At 40.0% G+C, this 26,157-nt stretch overlaps 2 protein-coding genes across 7 annotated transcripts in view; one reads left to right on the plus strand and one right to left on the minus strand.

The window, feature by feature from the left end:
- The first annotated feature begins 52 nt into the window (after nt 1–52).
- On the plus strand, nt 53–9,626 carry RIDA (reactive intermediate imine deaminase A homolog). The gene is made up of 6 exons (XM_001928953.6): nt 53–195; nt 1,935–2,040; nt 4,180–4,234; nt 5,875–5,943; nt 7,207–7,262; nt 8,966–9,626. Exons 1-6 carry the CDS (start codon nt 131–133, stop codon nt 9,026–9,028), a joined length of 414 nt encoding a protein of 137 aa, XP_001928988.2. The 5' UTR covers nt 53–130; the 3' UTR covers nt 9,029–9,626.
- Nucleotides 9,627–13,083: 3,457 nt separating this feature from the next.
- The window catches only part of ERICH5 (glutamate rich 5), a 33,131-nt gene continuing 20,057 nt past the window's right edge, over nt 13,084–26,157 (minus strand). For 2 of the 6 annotated variants that reach the window (XM_085022016.1, XM_021089063.2), the window contains exons 2-5: nt 23,850–24,875; nt 20,234–20,346; nt 16,388–16,431; nt 13,084–14,088 (exon numbers count right to left, since the gene is read on the minus strand). In XM_085022016.1, coding sequence (XP_084878142.1) covers nt 20,234–20,346; nt 23,850–24,875 — 1,139 coding nt within the window. In that variant the 3' untranslated portion in view covers nt 13,084–14,088; nt 16,388–16,431. Of the gene's footprint in view, nt 14,089–16,387; nt 16,432–17,173; nt 18,182–18,461; nt 19,305–19,561; nt 20,347–23,849; nt 24,876–26,157 lie in introns of those variants that run through there. The other 4 variants (XR_014843606.1, XR_002343195.2, XM_005655354.4 and 1 more) reach the window with 2 other exon arrangements.

Genomic DNA, 26,157 nt, shown 5'->3' on the forward strand with positions numbered 1-26,157 from the left:
CAGCGAACCCAGCCCCGGGTGACGCTTTAAAACAGGAACTCCAGCCCCGGCTGATTAGTCTCCAGAAACGCCAGTAGGAACGCTTTACGAGATTGTTGTCTAGGAGTGGCAGCCAGAGAAAAGCGTTAGCATGTCGGCTTTGGTCAGAAAGGTGATCAGTACTGTGAAAGCCCCAGCGGCCATTGGTCCTTACAGGTACAGATGGCCGTGGACCCGGGACGGACTCGGGCGGGTGGGGTCTGGCTTGGGACTTGGGCCAATCCGCGTCCGAGCTGCGGTGGTCCTCCGAGGTCATTGCGGGCAACCTCATCGGACACACTGAGCCGGGAAACTGAACCTGGGAAAGGGGGCAATGCACCCGGAGTCCCACTACGAGTTTAAAATCGTCAATTGTATATTTAAAATTATGAAGAAAAAAGGTTTGGTCGGGAAATCAGAGGGAGACGTCATGAAGTTTGCAACATGTTAGGACACAAAATATAGGTAACTAGAAAATTAGAAATGAGAGTATCTTTTTTCATAATAAAGGTGAAATGGTAAAACAAACTTTACTTACAAAGTTAAATTGATATTAAAGTTTGTTTATAAACTTTTTACAACGAAGGTATTCAGTGCCATTGAATTGTATACCTAAAAATGGTTTTCAAAATGGTACATTTTATGTTTGATAAATACTTTTTATCACAATTAAGAAACAATGGTGGGGCTTTCTTTATCCAAAAATAAATAAAGTTCGTTTAGCTTTCAGGTATCGTGTAACTTATGCTTTTTCCTGTGATTTTATCCTAAATCTGAAACTTAGTATTCTCATTACAAAAAAAAAAAAAAAAAAAAAAAAAATCAGTTCCAAAAGTAAGTCCTTTGCAAGTGTAACCTCACAGGTGGATCTTTAATTGATCCTTCAGCAATGATTAACCTTGTCTAATTATTTTCCTGAGAGTGCCTTTGGCATTGCTTTCTTTTGTTTTACAGCTTTACTGAGGCATATGTTACATGTAAAATTCACCCATATTAATGGAAAGTTCCATGAGTTTTGGTAACTATATAGAATTATGCATTTGCTACCACAGTCAAGTTTTTGAATATTTACATCACCCCCACACACCTCTGCCCAGCCCCTACAAAAATTCCTCACTCATCAATCCCCATACCTACCCTGATCCCAGGCAGCCACTAATCTATTTTCTACTGCTTTTTTTGTTTGTTTGTTTCTAGAATTTTATATAAGTAGAATCAAATAGTATGTAGTCCTTAGTTGCATGTATCAGTGAGAGTTTTTTATTTTTTTGTTTTTAATTTTTGCTACCAAGAATAATGCTGTTCTGAATAGTCATGTAAAGTCTTTGAACATATGTTTTCATTTCTTTTGGGTAGTTTCCTAGGAAAGAAATTGCTGGGTTGTATGTTATGTGTATGTTTATATTTTTAAGAAACTGCCAAACAATTTTCCAAAGTGTCTGTACTATTTTGCATTCCTACCAACAAAGTATGAGGGTTCCAGTTACTCCACATCCTCAGCAATATTTGCTATCAGTGAGGCCTTACTGTGTGTGATGGTATCTCCGTGTGGTTTTGGTTTGCATTACTCCTTAGCCCTTTGTATGTCTTCTCTTGTGAAGTGTCTGATCAGATCACTTGGCTGTTTTTTTATTGGTTGGTCTTTATATTATTGAGTTATAAGAGTTCTTTATATATTCTGAATACACATCCTTTGTTAGATATGTTTTGCAAATACTTTCTCCCAATCTGCGACTTAACCACATTTTCTTAAAGATCTCTTTCAGTAAGCAAAAGTTTTTAATGAAGTCCAGTTATCAAATTTCTTTATTTTACATTTTGTGCTTTTTGTGTCCTTAGCAAAGAATTCTCTTAGCATTGAGTTTTGTATTTCATATTGATCTTTTGTATACACACTGCATTTCTGTTTATTGCAGTCAAGCTGTGTTAGTCGACAGGACCATCTACATTTCAGGACAGATAGGCATGGACCCTGCAAGTGGACAGCTTGTGCCAGGAGGAGTGGTAGAAGAAGCTAAACAGGTGGGTCTTTTTCCACATTTGAAGTTCCCTTCTCTGCTTGTTATATTGAGGAGTGTTAAGAATCCACTTGGCTGATTATCAGAGAAGTGCTCTTTAAGTTTCTTACTGACTGACTTAAGACAGTTTTATGTCACTAGAAAGTTGGAAACATAGTGAAACATTTAACAACCAAAAAAAAAAATTTTTTTTAGGAGTTCCCGTCATGGCGCAGTGGTTAATGAATCCGACTAGGAACCATGAGGTTGCGGGTTCGATCCCTGGCCTTTCTCAGTGGGTAAAGGATCCGGCGTTGCTATGAGCTGTGGTGTGGGTTGCAGACGAGGCTCAGATCCCACGTTGCTGTGGCTGTGGCTCTGGCGTAGGCTGGTGGCTACAGCTCCGATTTGACCCCTAGCCTGAGAACCTCCATATGCCATGGGAAGCGGCCCTAGAAAAGGCAAAAAGACTTTTTTTTTACTTTCCGAGGTGACTTTAAACCTGAACTCTTGGATGTTAACTAAACCTGTTGTAGTAATCACTTTATTAAATCATTACAGTATGCACCTAAAACTAAAATAATGTTTATATCGATTATATTTGAATAAAATGGGAGGGGAACCCCTGAATTATTGAAATCAGAAAACATGTTTCCACTTCCACATGAATTGGGAAACTTTTTAGTCAGGGCCAATGACCTGCAAAAAAAAAAACTACCACCAGAAGTAAAAGTCAACATTTGTTAGAAAGAGAGAAATATCAAAGGTTACATGCGTGTGTTTTTTAAAATAAGAATGAGATACAATTCTAATCCAATAAATAGAATTAAGTTATAATTTAATACATTCCCTGGGTCATTGGAAATATCCCAATGTCCAACCTAAATGTCCATCCATAAGGAACTAGTTAAATCCTGCTAGATCCATACAACTAAATTAATATGGAAAGATCTCCAGGATTGTTACATGATAAAACCAAGATGCAGGAAGGCATCCACAACAAGCTACCATCTGTGTGCCTGTCTAAGAATATATACATTTATGCTGGTGTGAGCATGGACTGTGGAAAGATGCATAAGAAACTAAAAACAATGTTATCTCTGCTGAAGGAAACTGGGAAGGGGGGGTGAGGGTGGAAGACAGCTTTTCACTGTATATGCTTTTTTATAGCTTTTGAATTTTTCGCCAATCCATGTCTTATCTACTTAGAAGATAAAATTTTTTAAATCATTAACTATTGTAATGTAACTGGTCAAGTAAAGTGGAAGAATGAATTGAAAAAATAATAAGGATAGGTTGAAAAACTAATTTTTCCAAAGGCCAGAGCATCAAACATATACACAATTACTAATTGCTTTTTTAAGGAAAAAGCAAGAACTCTTTAAAATCAAATACCACTTTAAAGACACCATCTTTTAGAGTTCTCTTATGGCACAGCAAGTGGGTTAAGGATCTAGTGTTGTCACTGCAGTGGCTTGAGCTCAATCCCTGGGCTGGGAACTTTCACATGCCATGGGCATGGCCAGAAAAAAAAAATTTTTTTTTTTTTTTTTTTTTTGGTCTTTTTAGGGCTGCACGTGTAGCATATAGAGGGGTCCCAGGCTAGGGGTCGAATCAGAGCTGTAGCTACTGGCTTACGCCACAGCAACTCGGGATCTGAGCCATCTCTGCAACATGCACCTCAGCTCACGGCAACCTTAACCCACTGAGCAGGGCCAGGGATCAAACCTTCGTCCTCAGTGATACTAGTCAGATTTGTTTCTGCTAAGCCATGATGAGAACTCCAGGAAAATATGTTTTAATGCTTAGTAGCTCATACTTAGCCTCAGAGTGATGCAGAATTAAAACTATTTCTGTTTTAGCTTAGTGGACCCTGGCTGAGAATTTCACATATCCTGGCACTCAAGAAACTGAGGAAGACACTTTAGTCTTTTTCCTCACAAAAGGAGACAATTCTCACTATACTTCAGAAAGAGTCATTCCATTAACGTAAGCCAAGAAGCAGTTCACTTGTATACAAGTGGCCTACGAAGAGTAGAATTTTCCTAGAAGAGGAAGTTTGTTTTTTTTTTCCCTGCAAGGAGCTATTCGTAAAATATGGTTAATTGAATTGAAGCATTAATGTGGCATCAGTGCCTTAGGCCTGTCTTACTTTGGTCCACAGGCTCTTACAAACATGGGTGAAATTCTGAAAGCTGCGGGCTGTGACTTCACGAATGGTGAGCAACTTGATATTATTTCATATGACAGTCAAATATTCTTTGGTCTTTTTAGAACACATGGCATCCAGTAGTATGTCATGCCACCCCACATCTTTTGTTGTTTTTTTAAAGTTGGTTTAATTTCATTCCCATTTGAATTAAGACAGTCACAGAAAATATACATAGTCTCAAGGAGAAAAAGGCAATAGTCAATCTAAGAAAGAAATGGAAAGTTTTCTTTGAGCTAACCTGAGGGTTGTAACCTGGGAGACAGTCTTGCACAAAGCTTTGAGGGCTGTTCCAAAGAGGTAGGGAGAGAGACCAGAGTATGTATGATTTTGGCGAAGAGGTTTGTGCCCTCAAAATGCCACCCATCTTGGTTCGGGGGTTCCTTCTGTTCTCAAGGAATGGATGATTTTAATTAATGGTTTTAGTACTTTTCTTAAGTGTAGAAAGATGTGAAAAACTGGGTTCTTAAAATTGTCTCTTGCAAATATCTGAGGGGCAATTCTGGCAGTTCTCCCAAAACACAAAGTCCAGAACACAAAGTCCTTATCCTGAACTTCTCTCTGAATGCCTTTCACCATGTATTATCACAGTGACTACAGTGGCTGATGACTTGATTCTTGTAGAACTGGATGGTGGGCTGCATTCTCTATTTTACCACCCCCTCACTTTCTATCTTATTTTCAACAAGGTTTGGGAGCCATTTCATTGCCAGTTTGTCCCATAGCACCAGGGATGCTCATTCCCAGATCAGACAAGCATTTCATTGATGAGCCACTTAGTGTGCTATTAGTGGATTCGGGCTCTGTTAACAGTAGCCAAAAGCCATGGTCCAAGAAGTCATTCTCTCTTGTTGCTTCTTCTCATATCTAGAGTTAGACACTGTTATAATCAGTGATCTGGTAGAGGTATGTTTTAGGTCAGTCATTTCAAGTTGTCTAGTTATCATTTTTGTTGGAGGCCTAGTCTTATTTGGTAATAATGCAGAAATCAACACTCTTAATAAAATAGGCAGAATACGAGTTTCCAGGTGGCACAGTGGTTAACGAATCCGACTGGGAACCATGAGGTTGCAGGTTCGATCCCTGGCCTCGCTCAGTGGGTTAAGGATCTGGCGTTGCCGTGAGCTGTGGTGTAGGTCGAAGACACGGCTGGGATCCTGCGTTGCTGTGACTCTGGTGTAGGCCAGTGGCTGCAGCTCCTCCGATTAGACCCTAGCCTGGGAACCTCCACATGCTGCAAGTGTGGCCCTAGAAAAGGCAAAAAGACAAAAAAATAATAAATAAATAAATAAAATAGAATACAGGTAACTTAGGTAGTGACATTAAGAAGGTCAGAGATAAGTAATGTTCCGGTCTAGGGAGTTACATGGCTGGGACCAAAAGAACTGAACTTTATAGGTGGGCAGGTATTTCTGCCACTGGAGAGGGCTGGTTAACTCTCAGTGCAGATGTGCCATGCACACAAGGGGGGAGGAAGGACGACTAAGTGGGCGGAGAAATTCTTGTATTTTTAAGAATTTTTATTTAAAAAAATTTTTTTGTCCTGCCTTAAACTATGAATTTTATTTCATCAGTCCTATTTTTCTAAGTAATGTTTTGGATCAGACCAAACAACTAAATAAACCTAATGACAACATATATATCTTCCAGTGGTAAAAACAACCGTTTTGCTGGCAGACATAAATGACTTCAGCACCGTCAACGACATCTACAAACAGTGTAAGTCATTTAGTCTTATTATTATTTTCCATTTTAAAGAGAAGTAAACCTGTTACCTTGATGTGTGGCCATTATGAATTAAGAGTGATAGGAGATGCTACAGAAATGGTCAGAGATCCTATCCTAAAAGAATGAATAGCCCAATCGGAAATATGCAGGGTGCCCCCCTGAAAAAGATCCAAGACATTTCTGTCGCTTTCCCTGGAATAACATACTGCAACCCATCCAGTCTGTTTTTTTCCTAATGGACTTAAGTTTCTTACGCCTTTCTCAGGCTTTCTAAGCCCTCCTGATAGTTTTCTAACACATAGATTGTAGTTGTTATTGTTGTGATAAGGTCCAGCCACCATCTCTGTTCTGCTCTCTCAGAATCATTGGCTGGTTAGTTAATATTTCTGTGCCTTGGTTTCCTCAGATGCACAGTGAGGATAAAACCTTATAAGGCTGAACTTTTAAATGAGTTAATACACCATGTAAACACTTGGAACATATGCTGGTACACTGTGAGCACTCAGTAAAGGTCATCTGTTATCAACACTGCTGTCCTAGTAGGAAAACTGAGTATCCCTGCCACCTGGTGAGATGAGACGAAGGTATAACATGGAAAAAGTGTCATTATTCTGTCCTCAAGAAGTGGCTAGAGTGGACCAAAGTTAACGGCGAAATTCCCTGCCAAAATCACTGGAGATTGGCAGTTGTTCCCTACTTAGTAACCAGGTATAAAACAACCCGCCTTCATGTTAAATAAGATTAAAGTGTCAGAGTACATGAGTATTTTCAATTTTCCTAGAAAACTTTTTTTTTTTTTTTTGGTCTTTTGTCCTTTTAGGGCCGCACCAGCGGCACATGGAGGTTCCCAGGCCAGGAGTCTAATCAGAGCTGTAGCCGCCAGCCTGCACCACAGCCATACCAACGCTGGATCCGAGCTGAGTCTGTGACCTACACCACGGCTCACAGCAACCCCGGATCCTTAACCCACTGAGCCAGGCCAGGGATCGAACCCACAACCTCATGGTTCCTAGTCAGATTCGTTGCCGCTGTGCCACGACAGGAACTCCCAGAAAATTATTTTTTAAAGTATTAAAATCATGGGAATCATATGGCAAAATATTTTATCAGTAATACGAACATGAGCTTCTTTTTTCAACATTGCTTCTACTTAAGATCTGACAAATATCTGAAGCACTTACCAGATTCTTGACTATGCAGGGTTGAATAATAATACAGTATCTGAAAACTAAATTGAAATTCTTTTAAATTTAGATTTCCAGGGTAATTTTCCTGCAAGAGCTGCTTACCAGATTGCTGCTTTGCCCAAAGTAAGTACACTATAAAATGACTCACATACACAGTTTTGAGTTTCACTTTTTTTTTTCCCCAGAATATGACAAATGAAACACTGTGGCAGGAAATTTTTTAAAAGAAAAGAAATAGTCCCTGCTTTCCTGGAACTTAGAATTCTAAAAATCTAGAACACCCAGTGTTATATATATGGGCAGAAGCTGGGGATTAAGAAACCTAAGAAGGAAAAAAATTAAGAAACCCTAAGAAACATAAAATTTGTCTTAAAAATTAAGACAATTAAAAATCAAAGCCAAACATGAACACAGCAGGCTTAGAGTACATAAATTGTGAGCAAAATTAAAATACCATCTGTATTGTTTTAATGTTACTGAGAGACCATAAACTGAGCCAGGTCTGTGAGTTCTGTAGTAGAAATTTTACTTTTCTATCATATAATAAAATATCTAGGCCTTCCATTAGAAAAAATAACCTCAAGACCAGTGCCTCGTATATTTCTCACCATTCTCATTTTGGTATGCTAAGCTAACTAGACGCCCTTCCTGTGCCCCTTAGCCGCACAGAATTCCCACTTATAAAGAAGCAGCACCCCACTAAAATTTTATATTCTATGAATGGTGTTTTTGTTCCTTTAATTGGTTGTTACTGGGAATGATCAGTATCATTAGGTTTATTAAGTTTATAGTATGCGATAGAAGGAGTTCTGAACTTGGTCATGGTTTGAACCTATTGTTTAGCTTTGTGTCCTAGGATGGGTTAAATAACCTTTTTAAGCCTCAGTGTGTCCTCTAGGACACCTGATAAAAGGGGTGTGGTGAGAATCACCTGAACTAACTTAGATGAACACAGTGTCATAACCTTACCTATGATAGATTCTTTTTTTTTTTTTTTTGTCTTTTTGTCTTTTTGCCTTTTCTGGGGCCGCTCCCGTGGTATATGGAGGTTCCCAGGCTAGGGGTCCAAGCGGAGCTATAGCCACCGGCCTACACCAGAGCCATAGCAACATGGGATCCAAGCCGAGTCTGCAACCTACACCACAGCTCACAGCAATGCCGGATCCTTAACCCACTGAGCAAGGCCGGGGACCGAACCCACAAAGTCATGGTTCCTAGTCGGATTTGTTAACCACTGCGCCACGACGGGAACTCCTATGATAGATTCTTGATGAGGGTTCCCCCTTGTTTCCTTCTTTGAAAAGTTTCATGTTAAAAATGTTTGTCTTGTGGAGTGCCCGTCATCGCTCAGTGGTTAACAAACCCGATTAGTATCCATGAGGATGTGGGTTCAATCCCTGGCCTCGTTCAGTGAGTTGATCGGGCATTGCACGTGCCGTGTGTAGGTTGCAGATGCAGCTCGGATTCAGCATTGCCGTGGCTGTGGTGTAGGTCGGCAGTTACAGCTCTGATTCGACTCCTAGCCTGAGAACCTCCATATGCCTTGGGCGTGGCCCTAAAAAAATGCTTGTTTTGGGAGTTCCCACTGTGGTGCGGTGGGTTAAGGATCTGCCATTGTCACTGCAGAGGCAAGGGTTCAGTCTCTGGCCCAGTGCAGTGGGTTAAGGATCCAGCATTGCCACAGCTTGGATTTAATCCCTGGCCTGGGAACTTCCACATGCCAAGGGCGTGGCCAAATAATAATAATACTTGTCTTGCTGTTAATTGCATGTGTTTTTAGTGCATCTTATGGTGATCTCTTAATTTGTTCATTATTTTCCTGATAGGGAGGCCGTGTTGAGATTGAAGCAATAGCCATCCAAGGACCTCTCGTGACCGCATCACTTTAAGTGGGCCCAGTGCTATTTAGTCCAGAATTTTAATAACGTTTTTAAATTAATATCTTAATTTTTACAGTTGATGTTGGAAAGTGTAAAGCCAACTGAAACATCTCAAGTTATTTTGGAGACACCATATAATAAGGGGAACTGAAGATTAATGATGAATCTGGTTAGCGATGTTATGAGTTAACTTAGGTAACACATGTATTATTGGGTGTGGGAAAAAGACACATGTATGACATAGTTGCTCAGATAAGTGAAAGTAAAGGGAAATAACATGTAGGAAAGATGAAAAGTTACTATTCTTGAGAAATAAAGAGCACACCTAAGTCAGTTAAACCCTATTAATTTAATGATGTGAAATATTTAGTCTCATGTCAGGTATATGATTCTGCTTTTACTTAAGTAAAATTTAAGTTTGAATGGTAGAGGTAAAGAAGAAGAAACTGGACCAAAATTTTATATAGATAATATTTTTCTAATTTCTAGTGGGAATAATACAGCACGCAGATTTCCCTTGGGGTGATTCCGTTCACTTTTTTAACAGTTTAATTTATACATTAAATCACATTGCTTAAATAAAAGTGGAAGAACCATGAAGTTTAAACTGCAACTATTTTTTTCCTCAAAACTTCCTTCCAGCTTCACACTTTGACATGGTTGAGATAAGGTGATGTATAACTATCACGTGTTTGTTCTCTGAAGTCTTTTAACATTTTTAAGCAACTCCCGCACAAATACGTCCTCCATGTACAATAAATTCCAACACAGAGTTATATAGATTAAAAAGTAAAAGTCCTCTTCACTCACTGTCCATTCCACTGAATCTCCCCACAGATGACCACTGCCAGGAGTTTTGAGTGTAACCAACAGGTAGTTTTCTATTCACCTACTTTAGTTTTTGACTCGTTTACGTAAATGGAGCTTTACGGTACATATTATTTTACAGACCGCTTTCTTCTGTCTTGACCATTTTCCATGTAAATACAGATTCACCTCATTTTTAAAACTATTGCAGAGTCTTCTTTTGTGTGGACATACCTTAGGTGATTTAACTGTTCCTCCAAATGCTTCAGTGTTTGTAAAATTATCATATTTCATCAGTGCTGCCATAACATTCTTACCTGCACACATACCATTCTTACACATACCTATTTGTTTCTGGTTGTTTTAGAAATATTGTGGTAAAAGTTTGGTCGATCAAAGGATAATGTTAGAAGCAGTTAAGAACAGCAGTTTTGTTTTGTTTTGCTTTTTAGGGCCGCACCTGCAGCATATGGAGGTTCCCAGGCTAGGGGTCAAATCAGAGCTGCAGCTGCCGGCCTACACCACAGCCACAGCAACTAGGGCTCTGAGCTGTGTCTGTGTCTTACGCCACAGCTCACAGCAATGCTGGACCTTTAACCCACTGAGGGAGGCCAGGAATGGAACCTACAATCTCATGATACTAGTCGGGTTCATTCCTACTGAGCCACAAAGGGAAATCCAAGAATAGCAGTTTTAAGAGCACAAACTTCGGAGTAATTCCAATAGATTTTTAAAGCCCTGATCTACCACTTATTAGCTTTATGATCCGAGATAGTTATTTAGCCTCTTTAAGCCTCAGTTTCTTTTTCTTTCCCTTTTTTTTTTTTTTTTTTTTTTTGTCTTTTTGTCTTTTTAGGGCCACACCTGAGGCATATGGAAGTCCCCAGGCTAGGGGTCACATCAGAGCTGTAGTCGCTGGTCTATGCCACAGCCACAGCCACAGCCACATGGGATCCGAGTCTTGTCTGCAACCTATACCACAGCTCACAGCAATCCTGGATCCTTAACCCACTGAGCAAGGCCGGGGATCAAACATGTGTCTTCATGGATGCTGGCCAGATTCATTTCCACTAAGCCATGCTGGGAACTCCCAAGCCTCAGTTTCCTGGGAGAGAATAATTGCACCTTCTCAAGAGATGACTTAAAGATTAAATAAGATAATGTATGAGGAAAGTATTTAGCGGTGTCTAGCATGCAACAAAAGCTCAAAAATCTAGCACTATTCAGTATTTAATAATTAATCAGCACATGGAATAATGCGCTAAATGGAAAAGTTTCTGCTATTTAGGTATGTAAATTTATTAACATAAAAGATAAGGGTGAGGATTCTTCCAGCAGGCAGAGTTGGGGAATATAGCACTGTACACTGATAAAATTAGGTGCTAAAAATTATTTTTAACATTTTTATATGAAGCAGTATAATACTGTAGTTACCATAGGACTCTGAAGCCAAACTACTTGAGTTCAAGTCTTATTCCATGACTTAGCATCTGTGTCATCTTGGGAAAGTTACTTAAGCTTTGTATTCTGTTTCTTCTATAAAATGGGAATATTACTAGTACTTGCCTTATAAATTTGTTATAGGGATTAAATAAGTGAATGTGTATAAAGCACTTAGAATGATATTTGGCACACAGCTATGATGATAACGATAGAAACCTTTCTGTTATTTGGCAATGAAAAGAAACAAGTTATCAAGCCACAAAAAGAACCATAAATGCATGTTACTAAGTGAAAGACGTCCATCTGAAAAGACTGCCAATTGCATGAGCCCAACTATGTGACATTCCAGAAAAGGCAAAACTATGGAGATAATAAAAAGATCAGTGGTTGCCAAGGGTACAGAGTGATGGTAAAGCACAAGAGATTTTTAGGCACTGAAATGACTATGTATGATTCTATAATGGTAGTTACAAGTCACACATTTATCAAAAACCAGGGAATATAGTAGATGCAGACTATTACCTTTGGAATGGATTAGCAATGAGATTCTGCTGCGTAGCACTGGGAACTATGTCTAGTCACTTATGATGGAGCATGATAATGTGAGAAAAAAGAATGTATCCATGTATGTGTAACTGGGTCACCTTGCTGTACAGTAGATAATTGACAGAACACTGTAAACCAGCTATAATGGAAAAAAACAAAAATCATATTATATTAAAAATCTATATTGATGCTGAAGCTACAGCTGGGAAGATTTTCTGGGTGGAAAAAAAAAAAACACCACAGAATGTCCAACACAAAGATTAAACCCTAATATAAACTAGTGGTTTTAGTTAATAATATGCCAATATTTGTCCAATTTAACAAACGTACCACATTAATTAAAGATGTTAATAATCAGGGAAACTGTACAATGGGGAGGAGTATTTGGGTGCTCTCTACAGATAAAAATGCCTTGAAAATTTAAACCTTTTTTAAAGGACTGTAGTAATACAGTCTCTGGTACAGTGTTAAGTGAATTAAAAAATGGTGCTCATAGTTAACTTGTATTTGCTACAAATATAAAGACTTAGGAAAATTAGCAAGTGACAAACATCACCCCCACCAAGTTTGTTTGGAAAAATGTTGACAGGTGATGAAATCTGTCTAGGACAATACTTGAGTTTTAAGTGGCTGGGATATTTTGAGTCTCTTTCCACACTGAAGGAGAATCACAGTTTTGTTAAATATGAAAAGGAACTCTTATTGCATGTTAGCCTTTCAAACAGCAATCTCTTTGAAGTGTGTTATCATTAAATAAATGATCATAAGAGGCCAGAAGAGGAGTTTCCATTGTGGCTTAAGCAGGTAAAGGAACTGATGTCTCTGTGAGGATGCAGTTTCGATCCCTGGCCTCCTGGGTGGGTTAAGGATTCGATGTTGCTGTGGCTGTGGCATAGGTTGCAGATGTGGCTGGGATTCAACTCCCGGCCTGGGGAACTCCCGTTTGCTGCAAGTGTGGCCGTAAAAAGAAAAAATAATATCTAAAGAGTTACCCATGTGTCCCGGCTGTTGTCATATTCTTTACCTTGGATGGAGTGTGTAATTTTTTTTAAATGTCTTTTTTTTTTTTTTTTTTTTTGACCACACCCACAACATTCAGAAAGTTCTCAGGCCAGGAGTCGAAGCTGTGCTACAGAAGAAACCAGGCTGCTGCAGTGACAATGCCAGATCCTTAATCCAATGAGCCACCAGAGAACTAAATAATGCTTTTCTTTCTGAAGGACACAATGAGTCAACATACATTTCCGCAATAAAAATTGACATAAAAATAAAGAGAAAAGCTTTTAAACACTTTATTTCTAATAACATATTCATTCAAAACTGTAAGTATGGAACCACCAGTACAAAATAATTTTATAAAAATTTTGGCCATATTTCCTTCTAGCCAATTATATTCAGTTCTGTGGAAATTTTCATGATTATATAAGAATAAAAAGCATTTGTCATCAACCAATATTTCAAGTGTGAAATTTGTCCTAAGCCCTGTAGGGCACTTTTCCTGCCCTCTAAAGAGCTTACAATCTTTTCATGAACATTTGATCAACAATTAGAAAGTATTAAAAAAAAAAAACTTCAAATAAAATAGTTTGAATGTTTTTTCCTAAGATAACAATAAAATTATAAATTGTGGTCTGCTCAGTGCTAATATACTTGGGCATAGCTCCTCTCTCTGTAACACTAAACAATGTCTACTAATATAGCAAGTATTCTTGGAACATTCTCTATAACCTACTACCTCAAAAAAATTCCAGTGAGGAAAATCCAGAAGTGCTGTGCTCAGCGGGTCAGCAGACTTAAAATTCTATTAATAGTTATGCTTTGGCTAATTTGCTATTGCAACTCTAAAAAATAATCCTTCAGATACATGATTTTTTGACCAATGGAATTATGTGTAAAGTTTAGATAATTATATTTTCTGAAGTTTCTACCATGAATGTATATTCATTTTTTACTAAGAAAAAAAATTATCATTTTGATAAGACTTCTTCCTTGCACTTAAATAATCACTGTGTCATTATTCAGGGGCGGGGGGAGAAAAACTTTTAAACAAAACTCTGATATCCAGAAAATGATCCACTAAATAACTACTAGTTCAAATTAACTTTGGTTTGTCCTCATTTCGAACTGCTATGAGTACAACGATGGCTAGAAAAGTCACCTTCCAGCAATCCCACTCCTGGGCATCTATCCAGAGAAAACCATGACGTGCAAAGACACATGTACTCCGATGTTCACTGCAGCACTCTTTTCAATAGCCAAGACATGGAAACAACCTAAATGTCCATCAACAGAGGAGAGGATCAGGAAGATGTGGTACATATACACAATGGACTATTACTCAGCCATTAAAAGGAACAAAATACCAGCATTTTTAGCAACATGGATGGAGCTAGAAATTATCATGCTAAGTGAAGTCAGCCATATAATGAGACACTAACATCAAATACTTTCACTGACATGTGGAATCTGAAAAAAGGACAGACTGAACTTCTTTGCAGAACAGATGCTGACTCACAGACATTGAAAAACTTATGGTCTCCAGGAGACAGTTTGGGGGGTAGGGGGATGTGTTTGGGTTGTGGGATGGAAATCCTGTGGAAGTGGACTGTGATGATCATTATACAACTACAGATGTGATAAATTCATTTGAGTAATAATAAAATATATATATATATATATAAAAAGAAAAGTCACCTTCTGGCCTTAGCCCTTCCTAGTAAGATGAGGGGCTGAAACTCCCTCGCAGCCCAAAACCCTTCAACAGTATAGCTGCTATGGAAAGCCTCTTATCACTGGATAATTTTAAGCACTAGGGGTCAGGGTCACATAAATCAATTCAATATAATATGCATTACTTATACATTTATATGTAGCGTGAATTATGTTTTGCTACAGTTACTTTTATTAGGAGAAAAAAAATTGGGGGGCCACAACTGTGGCATATGGAAGTTCCCCATCAGGGATCAAATCCAAGCTGCAGCTGCAGCCTACGCCACTGCTGCAGCAATGCCAGATCCTTAACCCACTACACCAGGCCAGGGATCTAACTGGCGCCTCCACAGAGACAAGCCAAATCATTAACTCGCTGTGCCACAGCAGGAACTCCAAGAAAACATTTTACAAGGTAAAAAATAAGGCAGATTTCAAACCAAAATTATTGTCCCCAACTGGTTTCTCAGAACTCTTTTTTTCTGGAAACCAGAAAGGCTTGCAGATCTCTGTCCTAGTAATGGATAGAGTCATATGTTTGTTCATGATAGTTGCACATTATTAAACTGAAAGGATAATTTAGATTAATATCAACAGGTCCTTCTCCCACCCTCAAAAGTTATTAAACCCTGGCTTTGATGTCTAGAGACTTCTTTCATTAGAAATCATTATCAATATCATAAAGCACATCAATAATGATATGGTTTTGAGCATGCGCTTTTTTTTGTTTGTTTGTTTTTTTGTCCTTTTAGGGCCACACCCACGGCATATGAAGGTTCCCAGGCTAGGGGTCGAATCAGAGCTGTAGCTGCCGGCCTAGACCAGAGTCACAGCAACTCAGGATCCAGGGCAATGCTGGATCCTTAATCCACTGAGCGAGGCCAGGGATCGAACCCCCAACCTCATGGTTCCTAGTCAGATTCGTTAACCACTGAGCCACGATGGGAACTCCGAGGATGCGCTCTCTTAAATTTTGCTGAAGACATTTGCTGAGTGGTATTTCTGAAGTAAAGCTAACAGCTTCCAATTTTATTCTTTATGGATTAGTACTGCTAAGGAGTTTGTAGCAACAAGAACCGAAAAGAGACATTCCACACCTGTCAACAGCTCTCTCAGATTACACTGATTCCGTTTCTGCAATTAAAACCTTGAGATTACAGCCAACCATTTGTTAACTTTATAAGCTCTGGGGATAAGAGGTGATGACAGAGTTTTAGATTAAATGACATCTTGTGAGCAAATGCTTTCAACTTTTCAGACACAGCCATGCCTTAGAGGATCATTCTCCTTTTACCTGACAAAGGCATGTGGGCTACGCACATGTGGGCTTTTTGATGTTCACGTTGCTGGCTTTTGGAAAACAATTCAGAATTGGGTCACCATATTAGCTTTATAAAAATGAGGTGCTTCTAATGCTAGATGCTCTAACAAACTGTTGTGTCCCAAGAGAGCACAGATTGTCTGTGACTATCTAACACTCTTTGATTAGTCAAATGTGGGGGGGGGGGGATTTTTTTTTCCTTTAAAAGCCATTCTTAAATCAAGGCCAAGTGTGGAATAAAGCATTTGTTAAGAGTGATGTGGGTGTTTTGACTGCTCAAAGGCCATTAGCTATGCTAGGAACTCTTACTCCCAAGTTTAAATGGAAAAGCAATGAGCTCACCGGTTGGCCACACACTCCCATCCTGTTAGTCCCCCAGGAGAAGGTAGAGAGTACCTCTGGCCAAGACATTTGGAGTCCTGACTGGGATTTCCTAGATCTGCAACTGCCCCCCCCCCAAAAAAAAACCCTGGGGATGTCAGGTGGCAAATCATTTGTTTACTATTTCCCTCCCAGTTAGATATAGAAAATACTGCACTCACCTTACTAGGACACAAACTGAGCTACAAAGTGGCTACGTAGCACCCTGAAATGGAAGTTTTTCAATTAATTTGTTACAGATAGCTCAAGCCTTATCCAACTTGTGCATTTTGAATTTGGAAGCAAAATTTATAAACTCCTCTGAGAGATGGAGATCCGAATGCACTTTGCTATGCTAAGTCTGTCACATCACATTTAGGCAAAAGAAAAATATGCTAACATAGGAAAGGTTGGACTAGTGGTTTTACATGATGCACCTTTCACAGTGCAAGGGCTAAGTAAATTATCATTGATGTTTTAAAATGTGGATACGTAAGCATACACTTCTGTTTTAGCAATATGCACATAGCCTGGCATATACATTACCTTCTTGTGGAAGTAAACAAAAGAAGCTTGATCATCTTTTCAGAGAAGGACTAAAGGATGTTGGAGGGACAGCTTCACAGCCCATTTTATGCCTTTCTGTATTATTTGAGCTTTGCTACAGGCATTTACTAGTTTAGTTTTGTTTTAAAAAATTAATTAACAGATTATTTAGATGAAATGTTTCAATTTTGGAATATTTAAATATGGAACATTTCAATTTTTTTAAAAGGTTTTGAATATGAAAATTATTTTAAAATATAAAATGTATTGACATGATCTAAAAGAATAATTTCTAAAAATGTCTTAGTAACCACATAAAGGCCAATGACAAAAATATTGAAAGCATCAGAAAGTTATACAAATTCCTGAATTTTTCTAAGAATAGATGACTAAAATCATTAATGGAAACTAATGGGATTATAAAGAATTAAAATTTTTATACATTACAACTCTATAATAATGCTCTTGAGAAAGTTCCTTCAAGAATGAATTCTGAATAGATCTCTTTAATATATGTTAGAGTTTTTTTTTTAAATCTGCACGATAGAGAATGGACCTTTATGCCTATTGAGTAAATGAATCCTACAACTTTAGTACTTGATACAAAAGTACAATTCCACTTTTTAAGGTGGTCTCTCATATTTTACACTAAGCTCTGACATTTTCTACTTATTAGATATCTACACAAAAATACCTTTGGTCATTACCAGCATTTTCAGCAACATGGATGGACCTAGGAATTATCATGCTAAGTGAAGTCAGTCATACAATGAGACACCAACATCAAATGCTTTCACTGACATGTGGAATCTGAAAAAAGGACAGAATGAACTTCTTTGCAGAACAGATACTCAACAGACTTTGAAAAACTTATGGTTTCCAAAGGAGACAGTTTGGGGAGTGGGGGGATGCACTAGGGTTGTGGGATGGAAATCCTATGAAATTGGATTGTTGTGATCATTATACAACTAGAGATGTGATAAATTCATTGAGGAATTAAAAAAAAAACATTAAAAAATGCCTTTGGTCAGGAAAAACACCTTTGGATGACAAAATGGAATTTGAAAGATATCAGTTGTGAGTTATATAACTTCCTGACCCCAAAATATGGCTATTTTGGGAACTACACCAAATGTATAGCTTGTTACTAAGTTTGAGCAGCCTTGGAATGAAAATGTTAGTGTCACACAAAATCATATTTTAAATATATTCTTTTTTAGTGAATTAAATTTGAGAACCCTTGATATTTATTATTCATTGATTGATTCAGCAAATATTTATCAAGCACCTATTTTGCTCCATTAAAAGAGCTAAAGGCCTGAATTCAAAGGTACATAAAATAATCTTTGCTCTCAATAAAATCACAGTCCAGCTTCTTTACTTCACAGTGAGAATGAGGTCATCTACTCAAGGAACAAGAGGTTGTCTACCTTAGCTCTTTATTTTTATTTTTATTTATTTTTTTGCTATTTCTTTGGGCCGCTCCCGCGGCATATGGAGGTTCCCAGGCTAGGGGTCGAGTCGGAGCTGTAGCCACCGGCCTACGCCAGAGCCACAGCAACGTGGGATCCGAGCCGTGTCTGCAACCTACACCACAGCTCACGGCAACACCGGATCGTTAACCCACTGAGCAAGGGCAGGGACCGAACCCGCAACCTCATGGTTCCTAGTCGGATTCGTTAACCACTGCACCACGACGGGAACTCCTACCTTAGCTCTTTAAAGTCAGAAACATAAACTAACACTAAAGTCATTAAAAGATGATAACTCTTTCTTGTATCCTATACTTTTACAACTAATTACATCATCTTAATAGTCTAATATATAAGCTAAAGAGTCTAGGTAATTCATCTGAGCAGTAATCTTTATATATTTACAAATAAGATAAAGATACCAAATGAGTCCAGAATATCATTCTATCCTGATATTCATAAACACAAGGCATTCCTTGGTGGGCAAGATTGCTATCATTGCTATTATTCACATACAATCATTTGTCAAAAATTATTGCTATCATTATTATTATTCCCATATAATCTTTTGCCAAAAATCCCTTTGGCAACTTTGAAGGAGTTTTTTTTTTCTTGGGCCGCTCCCGTGGCATATGGAGGTTCCCAGGCTAGGGGTCGAATCAGAGCTGTAGCCACCAGCCTACACCAGAGCCACAGCAACGCGGGATCCAAGCCGGGTCTGCAACCTACACCACAGCTCACGGCAACGCCAGTGAAGGAATTCTTAAAATTTCTATGATGCATCATTTTAACATTCATGAAATATTATAACTGGTTTTAAATCTTGATTTTTTTTAGCTTTTTTTCTACTTCTAAAGCCTAATATTAAATCACAGTTATCTTTAAAAAAAGGGGGGGGGGGATCCAAGGAATAGACTCCACATAGGCAACAAATCTAGGTTTTAACTCTTGATGTTTGTTGCCTCTGAAATACATTTAAAAGTCAGTTAATTTAAAATGCCTTTAATGTCACTCAAAAGGATAACACCAATTGAAACAGCTCACATTAAGTGTAAAATCAAGGGCTGATTCAAAATGGTACCTAGGAGTTCCCATCATGGCGCAGTGGTTAAGGAATCCGACTAGGAACCATGAGGTTGCAGGTTCGATCCCTGACCTTGCTCAGTGGGTTAAGGATCCGGCATTGCTCTGAGCTGTGGTATGGGTCGCAGCCGCAGCTCGGATCCCAAGGTTGCAGTGGCCACAGCTCTGATTGGACCCCTAGGCTGGGAACCTCCATATGCCGCGAGAGCGGCCCAAGAAATGGCAAAAGGACAAAAACAAAAAACAAAATGGTACCTAAAAAATGGGTAGCCTTTCACTGTGAAAATGCCTAATCTTGCAACAGCACAAGAATCTGCATTCCTTTGATGACAATTTTGTTACCGTATTTAATATACCATGATCAGTAAGGATCTTTGGTAGTAGACCGACTTAAGGTGAGAAGGTAATTAGATGACGTACTTTTCCAGGTTCCTACAAGATCTACATTCTATGAGAGGAAAGAAACCCTAGTTATAGTTCGCCTGTTGCTTGATCATTCTTATTCCACCCTAATTCTTTGTGACTCTATTATCAGGAGCTTCCTAAAATTTGCCAACTCCTTTCTCCAGCCACCTATATTTAAAGGTTTATACTTTGTTTCGGGGTCTCATTGTCTACACTGAATGGACCCATTGCCACAGTGAAGAAAACGCCCTCAGACTCTCGAATAACATATATCCTGGTTGGTATTGGCTCTGGCTATTGTAGTTTGGAAATGTGTAACTCTTCTAAGTAGCTAAGATAACTATTTACAGCTTAGCAATTTTATGGAACAATGTAATCAAGAACATGATAACCACACTCCTTGTATAAAACTTGTAGACATGAAAAGGTAGGATCTGTAGATCTGTAACCACTAGCTCTGCTGCATTTTTCTGTCGTCTCCATTATAACACGCTGTGTCCATTCGCCCTTCCATCACCGTACCTATGTGGCTGCTGACAGATCCACAGCTTCTCCTGTTTCTTCTTCTTTTGTTTCAGCCCCTTCACTTACTTTCTCATCCTCCATCTCTGTTTCAACCTTTTCTCCTGTCTCACCTGGAAAAGGAACCAAAGGTGATATTAAGAGAGAACTCATTTAGCATTAACAACAAAGTCACAGTTCCCATTGTGGCTCAGCATCCGACTAGAATCCATGAGGATAAGGGTTCAATCCCTGGCCTCCCTCCGTGGGTTAAAGGATCCGGCATTGCTGAGAGCTGCGGTGCAGGTCAGTGTAGGTTGTCGAGCTGGCTCGGATCCCAAGTTGCTGTGGCTGAGGCATAGGTTAGCAGCTGTAGTAGCTCTGATTCGACCCCTAGCCTGGGCACTTCCATAGGCTGCAGGTGTGGCCCTAAAAAGGGAAACAACAACAGCAAAGTGCAGCACAGCTGGTTTCCAATGCAGCCCTTTTGCTCTTTAGGTCTAAACAGTAGGTTTCTCTGGTGATGTCAGGAAAGGCAATCGCCCTGGTTCTCTCAGATCCTCCACGGGGCCAATGTCACTTAGCATCTCTGAGCCTTAGCATTCTCTTATGCAAAATCAGGATGCAGAATTACTGAAGGACAGCAGAACATATTATAAATAGAAAGTTCCATTTATACATAAATCAAAAGGTGGTCTAGGGTGCCTGGCATCCTGTCTTGTTTGGCCACGATTGTGTTTAAAGGAAGCAATTATGAAACATTCAAAGACTGCAAACATTTCAAAGTCTGAGCATCCCACATATAAATCAGTTTCCCTGGGAAGTCAGTTTGAGGGAGTTCTCTGGTGGTCTAGTGGTTAGGACTTGGTGCTTTCATGGCTGTGGCCCAGGTTCATTCCCTGGTTTGGTGACTAAGAGCCCACATCAAGTCACTGCACATCACAGCCAAAAAACAAAAACAAAAACAAAAACAAAACAAGAAGTCAGTTTGGGCAGCTTTGGCCCCCAAGCTTTTGAATGGAGCCAAGAACCAGCTGCCTCTTTGGATGGAACTGTGCTCCTGTTCTCTAAGGTCTTTGGTGCCCCCTGGGATGTTACATCTGCCCCTCACTGCACCAAATGTCATTATCCTAGACCCTAAAGACTCGAGTTTGCCAACCCTGGTCTAACAAATATATGCTTTTATTTGCTTCTCCCTTGTTATTCCCAGAGCACTTTTACACATCTTCATTAAAGCAGTGACCTCAAGAGATGATTGAGGTATTTTAAATTCTGCCTTCTTCCCACTAAACTGTGAGCCCCTTGAGAACAAGGATTATACCCCTTATTCCTACGCTGAGCACCTAGTATATGATTAGGCACTCAAAAACTGCTGCATTAACAAATGAAAGAATTAAGAAACAGATGGATGGGAGTTCCCATCATGGCTCAGTGGTTAATGAACCCGACTAGTATCCATGAGGATGAGGGTTTGATCCCTGGCCTTGCTCAGTGGGTTAAGAATCTGGCATTGCTGTGAGCTGTGGTGTAGGTTGCAGACATGACTTGGATCTGGCATTGCTGTGGCTGTGGTGAAGGCCGGCAGCTACAGCTCCAGTTTGACCCCTAGCCTGGGAACTTCATATGCCTCGGGGTGCGGCCCTAGAAAGACAAAAGAACCAAAAAAAAAAAAAAAGGAAAAAAGAAAAAAGAAGCAGATGGATGAATGCTCCACTTAATTATACTGTAGGATGAAGCTATAATTTACCAAAATGTAAATCCTGCCTCAGAAATTTTTTTCTTGGCTATGCTTGCAGCATGCACAAGTTCCCGGGCCAGGGATCAAACCTGCACCACAGCAATGACCTGAGCCACAGCAGTGACAATGCTGGATCCTTTACCACTAGGACATGAGGGAACTCCAGAAAGAATTTTTAAATTATAATTCCAATAAAGAACAATATAGATACCATTTACTTTATACCAGTAAAGTGCATTTTAAAAAAACGCCATTTGCCAAGACATAGTACATTTCTCTAGTCTTCTTATAAAGATAAAGACTTCCCCTAGCCTAGGAACCTCCGTATGCTGCGGGAGCGGCCCTAGAAAAGGCAAAAAAAAAAAAAGTTTGGAGTTCCCGTCATGGCGCAGTGGTTAATGAATCCGACTAGGAACCATGAGGTTGCAGGTTCAATCCCTGGCCTGGCTCAGTGGGCTAAAGATCCGGCGTTGCTGTGAGCTGTGGTGTAGGTTGCAGACATGGCTCAGATCCCACGTTGCTGTGGCTCTGGCACAGGCCAGTGGCTACAGCTCCAGATTACACCCCTAGCCTGGGAACCTCCATATGCTTCAAGAAAGGCCCTAGAAAAGGCAAAAAGACAAAAAAAAAAAAAAAGGGCTATAAGAGGGCAGGAGTAGACCAACAGTAATTTTCTAAGGATAAGATTGGCAACGATGAAAATTACACTCTGAGAGCCATTATTTGTGTATTCTTTGACTAAAAGAGTCAGTTCCAGGAGTTCCTGCTGTGGCTCAGCAGGTTAAGAACCCAACTAGTATCCATGAGTGATGCAAGTTTGATCCCTGGCCTTGATCAGTGGATTAAAGATCTGGTGTTGCTCCTGCATAGGTCGAAGATGCAGCTCAGATCTGGTGTTGCTGTGGTGTAGGCCTCAGGTGCAGCTCCAGTTTGACCCCTAGCCTGGGAACTTCCACATGCCGCAGGTGCAGCCATAAAAAGAAAAAAGAAAAAAAAAAGGTCAGTTCCTTCACAGACAATCTTTATTTTGGAGCCTCATACCATCATACCATCATACCATGGAGCCTGATGAAGAATAAACTTGGGAAAATTCAAAAATTTTAACATGCCTTCAATATTCCCTTTTATTTAACAATGACACTCTATGTTAGGAGTTCCCATCATGGCTCAGCAGTAATAAACCTGACTAGTATCCATGAGGACACAGGTTCAATCCCTGGCCTCACTCAGTGGGTTAAGGATCCAGCGTTGCCATGAGCTGTGGTGCAGGTTGCAGACATGGCTTGGATCTAGCGTTGCTGTGGCTGTAGTGTAGGCTGGCAGCTGCAACTCTGATTCGACCCCTAGCCTGGGAACTTCTATGTGTCGTGGGTATGGTCCTAGAAAGCAAAAACACAAAAGCAAACACAAACCCAAGGTTAAAAATCTGGACGCAGGCTATGCTTTAGAAATATTTTTGCTTGAAAGCTAAATGCCTCTTTTCCAGGCAAGAAAGCCTTTTTGGTTTAGATCAAATGAACTTGGAGTTCCCATTGTGACACAGCAGAAACGAATCCGACTAGGAACCATGAGGTTTTGGGTGCGATCCCTGGCCTCACTCAGTGGGTTAAGGATCCAGCGTTGCCGTGAGATGTGGTGTAGGTCACAGACGTGGCTCGGACCCAGCATGGCTCCAATTTGACCCCTAGCCTGGGAACCTCCATATGTTGCGGGCGCAGCCCTAAAAAGCAAAAAAAAAAAAAGAAAAAAAGAAAGAAAGAAAGCAAATAATAAAAAAAAAAAAACTTCACCCACTTGAAATAGAGATTCTGGGGGTCAGCCACCACCCACCTCCCCCACCCAGAGATGATCTTACGAAGCACATTTGACATCCTGAATCTTTGACAGCATAACTTTTACCTTCAATGTGTTGGTCCTCTTTGTTAGTGTGAATTTTTCTGACCATTTCCACCTCTGCCCCTGTCTCTGGACTTCCTGCTGGATGTTCCATGCTTCCAACTGCTCTCCCAGGTGGGATCTGCTCCATGTTTCCTGGACTCTCAGGCGTTGTATGGAGCAAATCATCCTTTACAGCTGTTTCCACAAGCTGACTTCCATCTGATACTCCCAGTGTTCCATTCTCTCTGGGAGTTATCTCTAGAAGTTGGAGCTGCTCATCTGTCTCCAGGGTTTCCTGAAGTTGCTGCTCTTGCTCTGCTCCCACAAGCTGGCTTCTGTCTAATACGTCCAGAGATTCATTGTCTTTGGGAATTGTTTCTACCAGCTGAGACTGCTCATCTTCTCCCAGGGTTTCTTGAACTTGCTGCTTTGCAGCTGTTTCCACAAGCTGACTTCCTTCCAGTATTTCTGGAGATGCCGTCTCCTTGGGAACTGGGTCTGGGAGTTGGGACTGTCCATCCTTTCCCACAACTTCTTGAGATTGTGGCTCTCTAGCCGCTTCCAGAGGTGGGATTTTCTCGGCTCTTTCTAGAGGTTTCATCTCTCCAGCTGCTTGTGGCTTCTCAGTACTTCCCACTGCTCCAAGAGAGGTGATCTCTCCTGCTGTCCTCAAAGGCTGACCCTTGGCTTCTGCTCCCAAAGGTTCAGTCTCAGCATTTCCTTTAAAAAGTTGAGCCTCGGTCACTGCTTCCACATCCTTCTTCGTTCCTCCTGCTTCTGGAGTATCATCCTTGCCATCTGGCTGAGGTGGCTCAGACTCCATCAGTCCCTCTAGAGGCTGTGTCTCCTCTGTGGATCCTGGTGGGTCTGCAGCATCCTTTGCCAAGGGCTGTTCATGGAGGGACTTAACACCATTAGCTGTAGACACAGCAGAAATCTTGAGCTTTTCTAGTGGAGGAAGGCTTCCCTTTTGTACCTGGCCATATAAAGTCGATTCTTTTCCCAGTATACGTGGTTTTGGCTGGACTAAGCAGGACTCACTTTCTTCTATGGTTGAAAAATACGTATTTGAAGTTAATTTTTTGTCATTCATTTGAAAAGAAAAAATACAAATTACGGTTTAGTTTTTATCCTGAGAAAGTATATTGCTATCAAGAAGTAGATTTAACAATTCGAGGCAGTTCTGGGTACAACTGAGTTCAGAGAGACCCTACCGTGAACCGAACATGCCCTAAGACAAATCTCAAATGCCTCATCTTAAACATAAAGGTTCTCCAAAATCAGAGGTTTTTTTCTGTTTGCTCCTTCTGCACCTTCTCATGGCTCCTGTCCCATATTCTAATTTAGTATATTTTGTTTCTTCGTGTTCTTTCTCCTCCTTAGGCTTAGAAGATAGCACAGCCCAAGAAATGGTCATTGGGCTACTAGGGAGGTCTTACCTTCCACCAAAAGCAGAATGGCCTTCAGTGAAAGAAAAAGTCACCATGACAGAGAAGCCCTGCTAGGGAAAGACTAAGATGTCTGGGAGAGAAAGTGGAAGGGATGGTTCAGCCTGAGTTTCATTGAATGTGGGGGGCACAGTGGGAAGAGAAATCAAGAGAGTTGGGAACAATGAGGTACCACCTCATACCAGTCAGAATGGCCATGATTAATAAGTCTCCAAATAACAAATGCTGGATAGGGTGTGGAGCAAAGGGAACCCTCCTACACTATTGGTAGGAATGTAAATACCGTCTTCATGGAAAACAGTATGAAGGTTCCTCGTGAAACTAAGTATACCACTACCAGCAATCCCACTCCTGGGCAGATATATGAATAAAACTACAATTTAAAAAGATACATGCGGGAGTTCCTGTTGTGGCACAGAGGAAACAAATCTGACTAGGAACCATGAGGTTGTGGGTTCGATCCCTGACCTCGATCAGTGGGTTAGGGATCCCGAGTTGTGGTGAGCTGTGGTATAGGTGGCAGATCCAGCTCAGGTCCAGCATTGCTATGGTGTAGGCCGGCAACTGTATCTCCGATTAGACCCTAGCCTGGGAACCTCCATATGCCATGGGAGTGGCCCTAAAAAAAAAAGCAAAAAAATAAAAAAGAAAGAAAAAAAATAAAAATAAAAAGATACATGCACCCTATGTTCATAGCAACATTATTCACAATAGCCAAGACATGAAAACAACTTAAATGTCCATTGACAGATGAATGGATTAAGATGATGTGGTACATATATAATGGAATACTACTCAGCCATTAAAAAGAATGAAGTAATGCCATTTGCAGCAACATGGATGCAACTAGAGATTCTCATACTAAGCAAAGTAAGTCATGG

The sequence above is a fragment of the Sus scrofa genome, chromosome 4 (genome assembly GCF_054392235.1).
Source record: "Sus scrofa isolate SSC_HxYL_T2T_F1_AM1 chromosome 4, Sscrofa_HxYL_maternal_Yorkshire_Landrace_v2.0, whole genome shotgun sequence".
Classification (NCBI taxonomy): domain Eukaryota; kingdom Metazoa; phylum Chordata; class Mammalia; order Artiodactyla; family Suidae; genus Sus; species Sus scrofa.